Source organism: Acipenser ruthenus, chromosome 6 (genome assembly GCF_902713425.1).
Source record: "Acipenser ruthenus chromosome 6, fAciRut3.2 maternal haplotype, whole genome shotgun sequence".
NCBI classification, from domain to species: domain Eukaryota; kingdom Metazoa; phylum Chordata; class Actinopteri; order Acipenseriformes; family Acipenseridae; genus Acipenser; species Acipenser ruthenus.
Genome location: NC_081194.1, coordinates 47,143,597 through 47,156,934, shown reverse-complemented (window position 1 = coordinate 47,156,934; position 13,338 = coordinate 47,143,597). Strand labels below are relative to the sequence as shown.

Genomic DNA, 13,338 nt, shown 5'->3' with positions numbered 1-13,338 from the left:
TTCTGTTTCCACTGAAAATTAAACCCCTTTCCAAAATCGGACCCAATGTATCCTGTGGCAGGTTTATGTGTCCAACATGTGTAGATTTCAACATTAGTACATATGAAACTGACTAAAAGTCTTTTATAATTAAGTGATTTGGTACAATGTGTTGTTACAGTTGCACCTGTGCAAAGTTTTGGTAATGTATATATAACATAACCACGGACAGGTGGTTTATGCAATCCAGGATGATTCCCCAGTGCTGTAAGAATAAGAATCCAGCTGTAGCTTTTCAACCCTAAATTTTAAGAAATATTTTGATACCCTATAAGAACATTGTAACATTTTTTAAATTTTTTTTATTTAATTTTTTTACCAATCAATGATTCAGCAAGATGACTTCTTTCAAAACAATATATTCTTCAATTCTGACCTACAAGCATTCAGACCCTTAGTTTGCATATTTCTAATGTTACAACAGACCATGTAAATCTAAGGGTTTAGATTGTGAACCAAGTGAGGAAAAGTTGGCAAATATCTGACATCCCTGTGGCTTGAACTGTGACAAATGCCAGGAATCTATGAAGCAGACAGCAATGTGTTTGTCAGTTCCTTTTCTGGAGACTGAATGGGGCAGTGGTCTTAATCACTTTTCTCTAAATAATGCCTATAGCTTCCAATTATATCCATGGGATTTCTAAATACAAATACAAAAACTAAATACAGAACTGAAGTGATAAAATAAGCACGTTTTATATTGTCAGGGCCTTTTCTGGAGACTGAATGGGGCAGTGGTCTTAATCACTTTTCTCTAAATAATGCCTATAGCTTCCAATTATATCCATGGGATTTCTAAATACAAATACAAAAACTAAATACAGAACTGAAGTGATAAAATAAGCACGTTTTATATTGTCAGGGCTGCAGCTTAAGAGGGATCCGAACCTGAATAGTTACCAACGGTGATATACAACATTAGTAACAACAAATTCCCCATTTTAACTAGTGTGCTAGAATCAGGCTGAATTTGATTTTTGTTTTAACTTAAGACAATAATGCCGAATAGCAGGGCATGTACTTCAAAATACAGAGAAGCGCAACTTAATTTAGAGTTGGGTTTATTTCACTGCTTCCATAAAAGCCGTAAATGTAAAACATGGCACTGGCTTTTGTAACCTTTAACAGCAAAGTTGTTTGATAAAAATAAAAAAAATAAAAAAAAATAAAAAATCAATGGTGTTAGGGGGTGCGAATTCATATTTGACCCAGATGTCACTTAACCATAAAATGTATTCTTCTTTCATATAGCATATAAAAGTTTGGAAAGTATTTTCAAATGTATGCTTTTAAATGCATTCATCTCCTTTCTGGTAGTGGACGTCGGACGGTTTCTAAGACCATCCCCAAGAAGACAGTGGCTACTTTGAGGAAAATTATATGGCCAAAAGCTTTGCATCACCTAGAATTTTAGAATTGAGACATCATTTAATAATAAAAAAACAACTATATTAACATAATTTAGATATATTATTTAACATCATGTAATCAAAGAACCTGCATAGTAGTACAGTATTTCATGTCACATTTTTTAAATTTGTCAGTTTTTCATTAAGTATATGGAAAACTACAAAGCAGTATGTAATTCAATATGTTAACGTAACATTATTCAGCAGGTTTCATTCTACAGGGTGATACAAAACCTTTGGCCATAGCTGTTGATTGAAAATAGATTTTTTTTGTTGTTGTTTTTAAGTGTGTGAAAAGATTTGAGACATGTCTTATGAAGTACAGAAGTTTTTCCCTTGGAGCCACACCCTGTAAAAAGCACTTTGAGAACTGAACAATGAACATAAAGAGTATGACTCAGACTCTGTGGGAACCAAGGAGCAAGGAATGATGTAAACTCCCTTAGGCTGGAACAAGTCCACAATGGGAGGCCAAAAAGAGGCATCAATAAAAAAAATTAAAAAAATAAATAACCATAACAAGTGTCACTAAAGTCTGAGCAATCTTGCTGTTAAGAATGACGTGTAACTTTTTGTTGCTTTGGCCAGTTGATTTTGCAGACAGTTTAAGATAACTTGGATCCCCCTTCCCACTTGTGTCTCCCTCCACTCATATACATACACACACACTGTTTCTACTGAAAGCTGATAGCACATCAAAAAGTCAGAAGCCATAAAACAATGTAAAGTCATCTGTCTGACTAAAATGCATTAAGAAAATATAAAAGGAAAAATATAATTTTGTTTTTAATTCGTACTCGTCATGCCCAATAAACTTCCTTCCGTCTATGCCAGCAGAAAATTGATCTTTGGTTTCAAATCAAGACATTTGTTGAAACATCAAAACAGGAGGTAAAAAAAATAGAAAGATACAAAACAGTGAGTTGGGAATCTTTGCATGTTACTGACCTAAACAGATTTAGAAAGCTTGCTTTGCAAAATTCATGTCACATTTTATGTAAAATATAATTGGTAATTACATATTAAAAAAAAAAAAATAAATAAATAAATAAATAAAAAAAAAAACACTTAGTTGAAACATTTATATTAACAAAAGTACCTAACAAAAATAAAACTATTACTGGTACAAACTATAGAAAATAAATCTATGTTTACTGATGACAGTTATGCCAAAATAAGATGGAAACTGGAATGTTTGTGAATCTGGTGCATTCATTTGCTGTGATGGATTTCCTTAAGTGGTCAACTACCACATGCTAGAGCATTGCTATTACAAAATATTTTTTATTTATATTTATTACAGTTCCTGCTAGTTTATCTGATCAGTAAAGTCAAATAAAAAACAATACAGCAAGCAGTCCATGGAGTCAGCTGCTGCTTGTTCCTGAAACATGAAAGGCTACATTGCAGAGCATATTCTAAGTAACACAACTAATGGAAAGAGAACATTGAATCTGATGCTAACCTATGTTGATCTGCACAAAAGATTCAAGTTGACACCGACAGGCTGATATGGCTAGTATAGGATTGGCCATGCTGAGTAGATTCAGATCGGCTTTAATTTTAGACAAATCATTGATAGAGGATCCAGCAGAGGAAACAAATATCCAATTGTGTCTTTGTGCACTGTATTTTCAGTCCAACACCTGCAAATTCTGCTTTTATTATAATTATAAGACATTTCACTTGGGCCACTGACATTATTGTCCAGGTGTGCATATAGTTTGACTAGCCATGGTTCTGAATTCATCTTGTCTGTATTTAAACTCATGGAAACTACAGTAAGATCTAAAATGGAAAATTACCTATATGGTAACAATATCCTGGGAGACAGTCAGCATTAGGAAAGGGAGATCGTGTCTAACTAACCTGCTTGACTTTTTTGAGGATGCAACATTGACAATGGATAATTGCAAAGCATAAGACATGGTTTATTTAGATTTCCAGAAAGCTTTTGACAAAGTCCTGCATAAAAGATTAATTCTCAACTGAACGCAGTAGGGATTCAAGGAAATGCATGCACATGGATTTGGGAGTGGTTAACATGTAGAAAACAGAAAGTACTGATTAGAGGAGAAACCTCAAAATGGAGCGAGGTAACCAGTGGTGAACCACAGGGATCAGTATTAGGTCCTCTGCTATTCCTAATCTACATTAATGATTTAGATTCTGGTATAGTAAGCAAACTTGTTAAATTTGCAGACGACACAAAAATAGGAGGAGTGGCAAACACTGTTGCAGCAGCAAAGGTCATTCAAAATGATCTAAACAGCATTCAGAACTGGGCAGACACATGGCAATAAAAATGTGTATTATAAATATCATATGGGAGATACTGAAATTGAAGAAGGGAGTAATGAAAAAGACCTAGGAGTTTATGTTAACTCAGAAATGCCTTCATCTAGACAATGTGGGGAAGCTATAAAAAAAGGCCAACAAGATGCTCGGATATATTGTGAGAAGTGTTGAATTTAAATCAAGGGAAACAATGTTAAAACTTTATAATGCAGTAGTAAGACCTCACCTAGAATACTGTGTTCAGTTCTGGTCACCTCGTTACAAAAAGGATATTGCTGCTCTAGAAAGAATGCAAAGAAGAGCAACCAGAATTATCCCGGGTTTAAAGGCAGGTCGTATGCAGACAGGCTAAAAGAATTTAATCTATTCAGTCTTGAACAAAGAAGACTACATGGCGATTTGATTCAAACATTCAAAATCCTAAAAGGTATAGACAATGTCGACCCAGGGGACTTTTTTGACCTGAAAAAAGAAACAAGGACCAGGGGGCACAAATGGAAATTAGATAAAGGGGCATTCAGAACAGAAAATAGGAAGCACTTTTTTACACAGAGAATTGTGAGGGTCTGGAACCAACTCCCCAATAATGTTGTTGAAGCTGACACCCTGGGATCCTTCAAGAAACTGCTTGATGAGATTCTGGGATCAATAAGCTACTGACAACCAAACAAGCAAGATGGGCTGAATGGCCTCCTCTCATTTGTAAACTTTCTTATGTTCTTATTTCAATGTGTTTTTTTTTTTTATTCATTTGTATTTCTAGATAAATCTAAATACATGTATGATGTCACTGTACTAAGTTTAACCATTTTAAACATCATCATCAAAATATAACTATTGCACACGTATTCGTAAGCTATCTGAAAGTGAATATGGCAATGAAAATGTTATAAAAACTGTGATTATTGTGTTTGTGTGTGTATATATATATATATATATATACACACACACATATATATATACAAATTTATAAACATCTTAGCTAATCTTGTGTATATCTCTGCCTATCATTCGCCCTGTGTGCGTGTATTAACAAAAGGATATGTGGTCTTGAACTTTATTCCCACAGTGACATCCTGATCTTGCACTCAAAACTGCTCCTAGCTCCATTATTAAAAGGTACATTTTTTGTACCTCTAAATACCAAAACTCCAAGCTCGCACTGCATTTTTTAAGGGCTGCACAGCTAAGCAAATCAATGGCAATGCACACACTGTGGTGAAGGGTCGAATTGGCAGTTAAGTGTCATGTTCCCCTCTAAGCAGCAGTGGTAATGTAGCCAACCACAATTCCTAGCTGAAAAAGGGGCCAGGCCCATTTTGAAAGTGGTGGGGACAGTGAGCCCCATTTTAAAGATTACAACATATTATACGGCGAAAGATTTAAACTACATTTGCAGAACTAAGGCCTGACAAACTACAGAGTCTGCAGAAAACTGGAAAAAAGAATGGTTTTCATAAAGTTGTATTTTTGTTTAAATCCTTGGCAGCCACTTTTGGAAACTAGGTAAACATATAACGAAGTTCTCAAAAGCAACAAAATTAAATGAAGCTGTTGTTGGAGGTGGTTTCTGAAACATTCACACACTGAACATTGTGTGAATTGTACAATGGTTATATGTAGAACACCAACAAGAAAAATACTATTGTAATAGGCTGTAACATTTAGGAAAGATTTGAATGATTAAATATCAGGTTTACAAAAGCTACTTCTTCTGATACTATAATAAAGTAACTGCATTATTACAGCTGCAACACAAAGCTTTCCTTTTCCTTTTTTGGTTTTAAGAAACATGTGAATCAAGATCAAGGCCTTGATTTGATGATTAAGCTGGGAAGACAAGAATGTTTAAAATAAATTAAACCCTGAGGTTATTTTTGATAAGTAGTACTTCTGTGTGAAAAATAAAAAGTTTACTACTTTACTACTATATATACGATCCTTTTTTTACCTGCAGAGCAAAGCAATCAGAAATGCATTGCCCTATTCATCCCTCCCAAGTCATTTAATCAAGACGTACAGACTCCTCCAATCTCCGGTCCCCCCCCCCCCCCCCCTCCTGACCCAAAGAGGAGTGAGTTAAACTTGTGACCTTCTGATATACTGGGTCAACATCTTAGCACACTGGTGTGTGTGCTGAACCGCTGAGCTCTACTATTTTAAAAAGTAATTTCAAACAAGTCCAGTCAGTCAGGCAATCAGTTGGGTCTTTGTGGGAAAATGCCACTTAATATGATCAGTTTCAGCAAGACTTGTGGTTTAGTATCTGATGTGAGGTTTTTTTTCGTCATCATAATTTATGGACCTCTTCAAACAAAGTTCACACAATTTGTACTGTAATATCTGAAATCCCTTGAGAGTCTCTCTGTTGTATGCATAATACAGGATATGAGTAATGCTTCTACACACATGGAAATCAATCTCGGAAACACTATTAATTTGGATATGCAATATGACATTAAACTGTCTTGTTCTTGCAATATTAACACTGTCACTGATATGTGGTTTTTTTAATGAAAAGGGTTAAACACAAATATTTGTTTTTGATGACCAAAAAAAAAAAAAAAAAAAAAAAAAAAAAAAAAACTTTGCTTGTCTGGTCTCTTTCCTCAACAAACCACCAAAAAGGTTAAGCAAGTAAGAACTACACCACAACTTTTTTTTCTCCCCTGTTCATGCAAGGAGACATAACCACATCCTAAAACTGGGAATGTCAACGACAGCTAGGGTTTCCTAAAGTGGAAAATGAGTTACACAATCTGAACTTTTCACTGACGACTGCATTATTCTAAAAACATTACAATTGCTGCTTGTATTGAAGGCCAAAGAAAGAAAAAAAACGATTAAAAAGAAAATAATAGTAAAGGCTTCAGTTAAATATAGTACCATGAACAGTCCTGGAATATTATTTCCTGCCTTTCTATCTATATCAGGTTAAAAAATGTACATAGAATGCATTGCCCTGAGGAAGGTGGGTTGGTTCCCCAGAACACTGTCAGAACAAAATTGAAATATAGAAATGTCCAGATAGTGGAGACTGAACTACTCTCTCCAGGACAGACCCCCGAAAGGAGAGTGGGTTATTTACAGCAATCCTCATGACTGAAATAACCATAGAACTCAAATAACATTCATGTGTATTTTGTCAACATGTACATTTTGTAAAAAAATACATACATAAACTTAAATTAAACAGCTGAATTCACACAATTACGTCTAAGCTCTGCATCTGATTAGCAACAGTGCTATTAAGAACAGTGCAATTCGGTTGGATTTTAATAAATGCAAGATAAATTCCATGAGATCCAGTAAAAAAAAAAAAAAAAAAAAAAAAAAAAAAGAAAACAATATAAATATTCATTTGCACTCTTTACAGTGTATTTGAAGCGTTTAGCCATGACATGCCTCTGTGTACATGCCTCTGGTTTCTTCAGAGATAACTTGAAAGAAAGCATCTATCCCCGCATGCATGGCCTTTTGGGAAGGCTAAGAAAAAAAGGTCCCATGTTCTTTGCTGATGTTAAAAAGATCCCAGAGCCCTTTTCCGAGGACAAGAACAGGAGCATTGACCCTTGGTGCCCCAGTCAACTTATCCCAATAGAAACTTCCCTTTCCCATCGACAGCATGTAGACGGGTCTGGAAATGAGCATGTGTGCTCAAGGGCCACCTTGTGTAAATATCTTCCAAGTAATGAAATAAAGTAGAAATGGGCCGTGCTGTACTGTAATAATATACAACCGTTAATGCATTTTGCCAGTAGACTGGAAAAGGAAATATGGACTCTAAACGTTAGGTTATTATCATAACCCTGGTTCCCTGAAATAGAAATGTAACCATTACTGCATGGGTATTTACCTCTTAAAGACCCAAAACCTGAATAAGATATACCAAAGCTGCTTGCAAATCCTGTGACGCAGTCATGGCTGCCCCAAAGGACATAAAAAGACTGCACGCACAGATCTCAGCGTTATTTTTCCTTCAAGCCTGCTGCAATGATGGACACATCGACCTGGAAGGTTAATGGTTACATTTCTATTTCAGGGAACCAGGGTTGTGATAATAACCTAACGTTCCCTTTCAAGTACAAAATGTAACCATTACCGCATGGGTAAGTGTACCAAAGCCGTTGCAAAGGCAATATTGCAGAACGACTGGAATGCTACAAGGGTAAGCCGAAAGGCTGACTTGTGCGTTATCATATAGAATTCCAGTAAAAACTAGCTAGGGTGAAAAAACTGAGGGAGAAACTCACCTCTATGCCTGTGTTGTAATGTTCGACTGAGAAGCCATCCTTAACACTCTAGTTCCAAAGCCAGGGTTTTGAGGATCCACGACATGAAATCTATAGAACCTAGTAAAGGTATGGAGAGTAGCCCACACCGCTGTATTGAATATGTCCTTGACAGATGCACCCTGGAATAAAAGTCCACGAAGTTGCCATGGCCCTGGTGGAATGGGCAATAGGCAAGTCAGCTCAAAGGCAGTCCTGAACATGTCTGCTATCCATTTGGACAGCCACTGCTTAGACAGGGCTTGACCATGGAATTCGCCCCATAGCAGACAAAAAATTGTTTGGACTGCCTCAAACTTTTCCTTCTGTCAACGTAGTACGCTAGGGCCCACATTGGGCAGAGGGTATGGAGCTGCCGCTCTCTGTCAGACTGGAAAGGAGGTAGATGGAAAGCCCCAATTCCACAGACTAGTTGACATGGCAAGCCAAGATCGTCTTCGTCAAAAAGGCAGGATTGGTACGAAGCGTAACCTTTGTCCTGGCCTCTATAAAAATTAAGCAGGCTTTTGCAATGGAGAATGTCTGCATCTCACTTAGCCGCTTATCGAAGATGATAGCGAGCAAGAAAGCCACTTTAAAACGATAAATATTTCAGCTCATCTGAATGCATGGGCTGAAATGGTGGCTTCATGAGTGCCTCAAGCACCACGTTTAGCCTCCAGTGAGCTGGTTTTATGGGGATTGGAAATAGGCGTCTTTGAGGTCCACCGTGGTGAACCAGTTGCCTGACCTGATTGACTGTAGCATCATCAACATTTTGCATCAACAACCTCCTTTGGCTCAGATACAGGTTGACCTGAGGTCGAGAATCGGACTGAGGCCACCATCCCACTTGGGCACTAGGAAGTAACTGGAGTAGAACCCTTCTTCCAACTGGAGGGGGTCTATCATGCAACTTGTCCGTTTTTGCAGCAGAGCTGCTACCTCCTGAGACACCACCGTGGCGCCTTGCAGGTCTGTGACTGACGTTGGAGTCAATCCCCAAAAGGGAGGGGGACCGTGCTTGAACTGCTAGGAGTAGCCGGTTTGAACGGTAGTAAGCACCCACATATCTGTGGTGCACTGAAGCTAATACTCCAGATGGCTGCCTGAGAAGGGGACCTAGGCCTGTGGCAGCAAACTCCTAGGGCTGCTGCTCGGCTTGTGGTCTGGCTTGAGGCTTTTGTCTCTGCACCAGGCGGCAGAACATATTAAAGCCTCCACAGCAAGCAGCTGCGAGTCAGTTCTGAACACCACCTCTGGCAGCAGGTGTAGCTGGCTGTGCCGGTCTTTGATGCTGCTGGGGCCTTGTGCGGCAGTTTGCCGCTGGTTTCCACACTGGAGGTGGTCGCTTGGAAAGCAGGCGAACCAGCTCCTTCGTGGATTACCAAGCACTGCAGCATCTCGTCCACCACGGGACCAAACGTATGCCCTGGTGTAATAGGGGCATCCAACAGTGGTGTTTTATCCCTACCAGGGAGAGCTTAACCACAGGTGATGTGCTGTCTGACTCCACGTCCTCAGAAGGGAAAGCCAGCTCCTGTTCGCCCCTTTCATCAGAGGCGTCGATGGACAGCATATTCTCCTGTTGCCAATCTGCGCTCATAGCCCCCTGGGGCCCCAGGGGGACAGGCGGCGCCAAACGATCACACAGTAAATCTGCGAGCATCGTTCCTTGGTGGGAAACAGCAGCCCAAAGCTTTTCCATCTGCTCCGAGTCTGCCGATCTTTTGGAACAGTGACTCTTCTTTTTCTTCCTTCGGGGAGGAGATGGAGAGGCAGAGGAAGATGAGGAAGACCTTGAAGACGGCTTCCTGCATGGGCTACTTTCCCAGGTGCATCGTCCGGTTTCCCACGGCACAGAGCCATGGGGTGAGGATGCAACCACCTCTCTACCAGAGGGAGATGGGGAAGCGAGCTGTGCAGGAGTGAGTGAGTGATGCAGAGCGTGCTCTTCGAGAAAGATGCACAAAACTCACAGAAACTGCGGTTCGTCAATGCCTCCCTGGCGTGCTGTGGCCCCAGGCAGGAACAGCATCTGCCGTGCTGGTCCTCAACAGGCAGATTTGCTTTGAAGCAAGAAATGCCGTGTAAAGTTTATACAAATGTACAGGTTCTGGCTGTATCTGCTTATAGAACGCAACCGGGGGGTCAAGACCTGAACAAGACCAGTTCGGTGACTTTAGGACCGGGTCGGTATGGTACCGGGTCGGAACCGGTCATTTTCGGTACCGGTGACTGTAGCACCATGTCAGTACAGTATGGTAACAGGTCGGAACCGGGTTGGTTCGGCGACTATAACACTGAGTCGGTACAGTACGGTACCGGGTCGGTGACTTTAGCACCGGATTGGTACGGTACCAGGTCGGAACTGGAACTGTACCGGGTCGGTTCGGTACCTATGCAAAGAGTTTAGCACCGTATCGGTACAAGCACGACACCAATACAGCACCGGTACAGTAACCTTGGTCCCAGTTTGGTACGGTACCAGGTTGGGAACGGAGCAGCTCGGTGACTTCGGTACCGATACAGTACGGATCCACTGGTTTGCAGTTACAGCGTGTAGCAATGTACAGGGATGCCCACCTGTACAAGCCACTGGCAAAATCACTCAGTCAGTACCACACACAAGACTGAGAGAAGCCTGCTTGTTAGAGGTACTAACAGCCTTTGCCATGGTGAAGCAAAAGCAGTCACCAAAAATGGCAGAAAGATACTGGGGGTGGGGATAGGCATTACTGCCTTAAAGGCTTTGCAAGCAGCTTCGATATCTCTTATTCAGGTTTTGGGTCTTTAAGAGGTAAATACCCATGCGGTAATGGTTATATTTCGTACTTGAAAGGGAAAAAGGGAACCATGCTTACCACTGTAGATTTCTCATTTGTCCTGTGTTTGGGTCCCTCCTCTTGACGGCTCACACACACAATGAATTTGTCAGGAAACACACGTAGCTCTATAGAAAACAATGAAAACGTAATTTGACATTCATTAGTTGTTAAAAGAAAAGGTAATACATAAATATTATATACAAAATGTGATAGTAGTTTATCAGCATTAAAACTGTGTCTTATCTAGTGTTACTGTTAATGCAATTTCCATCCAAAATACAGAATACAAGCAACTAAATGTGGTAACTCTGACCCAAAATGTAACACAGCTATTTCTTTCTTATCACAACTCTCCTGAAAATTTAAATAAGCGACAATCCTTGTTTTTGAAAACACGAGTCATTCAAGTATTTGAAGTGAAGAACAAATTGGAACCTTCCATACCCACAACTACTCAACAAGTGCTACCAACCCCTCCACCCCTCCCCACCACCCCCAGACATGCTTCACAACTTTAGCATAACAACATTTTAGTTGTAGTAGACAAATTACTATTTATCACAAAGAAATGCATTTTTTTAATCATGAAGGGATTCTAAACCACATAACACCCTTATTAAACCATATTATCGTTATCCAAAAAGCTTGTAATAATTTATATTTGTAATACCGAAGCAGTCACAACACACTGGTTTAATAAAATAATATTTAATAATTGAAATCATTTCATAAGTTCATTAGAGTGAAAAAGTAATGCTCTAAATTTTAAAGTGTTGATCTAACTCACAGTTAAAGTTGTACAATTTTAAAGTACACAGAGCACAGTCCATATAAACTGCTGCATACGCTGAAACAACAGTTATATCAACGATTAGAGGTGAAATTGGCATGGTCATACTCTGATAAGCACGAACAGTAAAGGTATCAAGAGCTTTTGAGTTTTTAATAGCAGCATGCCACTCAAGCAAAGAGGTGTATTAACCCTGACTACTCAGCCCCTCTGCACTTTAATCACAAAAGGCTATGGGTCATTTCCTCTGGTGATGGGGCGAGAAAAAAAGAAATTTAAGACAGGGAAAATACCCAAAGAGAAGGTGAAAGAAGGTGCCCCAGTTAAACTTCTCTGGTTAATAAATTAAAAAAAATACACGAAAAGCTGAGCGTTTTAAAGAATGAACATTTTCACACACATATTTAAATATAGATATATTCAATGCAACATAAAGAACCAGTGGGTGATCTACTCCTTATTGCAGATTAAATGTTTGTGTGTTTGGGGACATTGAGCTCATACTCCAATGCTTAAGATGTCAGTAGAGGATCAACTGAAACTTAGATCTGTATGCCTTAAATGAGCTACTACAATATATACTGAATTTGTACAATAACAAAAACCTTAACATATCATAAAACATTCAGGTCATGCTTTATTTTAAGGGCTGTTTTTATTTTGTTTATTAACTGTTAAGAAACAGCCAATAAACATGTTAATGTATATTATTTATCTTCTGTTAACTGTTAGTTAATAATATATAATAGGCCAGTTAAAACTGCAAACACCAGCGCCCTATAGATGATCAATCAAACACCACAGCCCTATCAATACCCAGTCGATGATATACTTCAAATCAGTTCAAATTGTTGCTGTAGTAATGTTTAGCAAATTAAATCAGGTTTTTTTAACCCTAACACTAAGCTAAAAATGAACAATGTTTGTTAACAGTTAATAAACTAAAAAAAGCCCTTAAAATAAAGTGTGACTAACATTTAACAAGGCTGTAAATTCTAAATTAGAGCTATCAGTATGATAAAGTTGATGACCATATTAAAGTTGGTGAACCAATATGAATGGCGCTATATAAAATAAAGATTGATTGATTGATCTCAATAGTATTAGCAATGAAATGTTTAATCACAATTTGACAAGTTATTTTCCAGATATATGCAAACATTTAAGTAACAAACAGATAGATGCATGTACCGATAGACAGACATCCCCATATATCCCCCAAATCTGGTATTCTCAATAACTTAAACTAAATTATATTGCTACTAAATTTTATGACAATTGGATAAGCAGTTCTCCAGATATATGCAAAAATTTAAGTGCATATATCTGGAGAACTATCAATACCCAGTCGATCATATACTTCAAATCGGTTCAAATTGTTACTGTAGTAATTGTTACTGTAGTACTGAAGCAATGTTTAGCAAATTAATTGGGCAGCAGTGTGGAGTAGTGGTTAGGGCTCTGGACTATTGACTGGAGGGTCGTGGGTTCAATCCCCAGTGGGGGACACTGCTGCTGCATCCTTTACCTAGATTGCTCCAGTAAAAACCCAACTGTATAAATGGGTAATTGTATGGAAAAATAATGTGATATCTTGTAACAATTGTAAGTCTGTTAAGAAATAAATAATAATAATAATATACAGACAGACAGACACCCTCATGTATCCCCAGAATGCGATATTGATAATACCAAGTTTCTCC

General features: G+C 38.6%; 1 protein-coding gene across 3 annotated transcripts in view; it reads right to left on the bottom strand.

The window, feature by feature from the left end:
• Positions 1–13,338, bottom strand: part of slx4ip (SLX4 interacting protein) — a 78,228-nt gene that overhangs the window by 13,169 nt on the left and 51,721 nt on the right. For all 3 annotated transcript variants that reach the window (XM_034017130.3, XM_034017129.3, XM_034921593.2), the window contains one exon: positions 10,882–10,970. In XM_034017130.3, the coding sequence (XP_033873021.2) occupies positions 10,882–10,970 (89 nt within the window). The remainder of the gene's footprint in view (positions 1–10,881; positions 10,971–13,338) is intronic.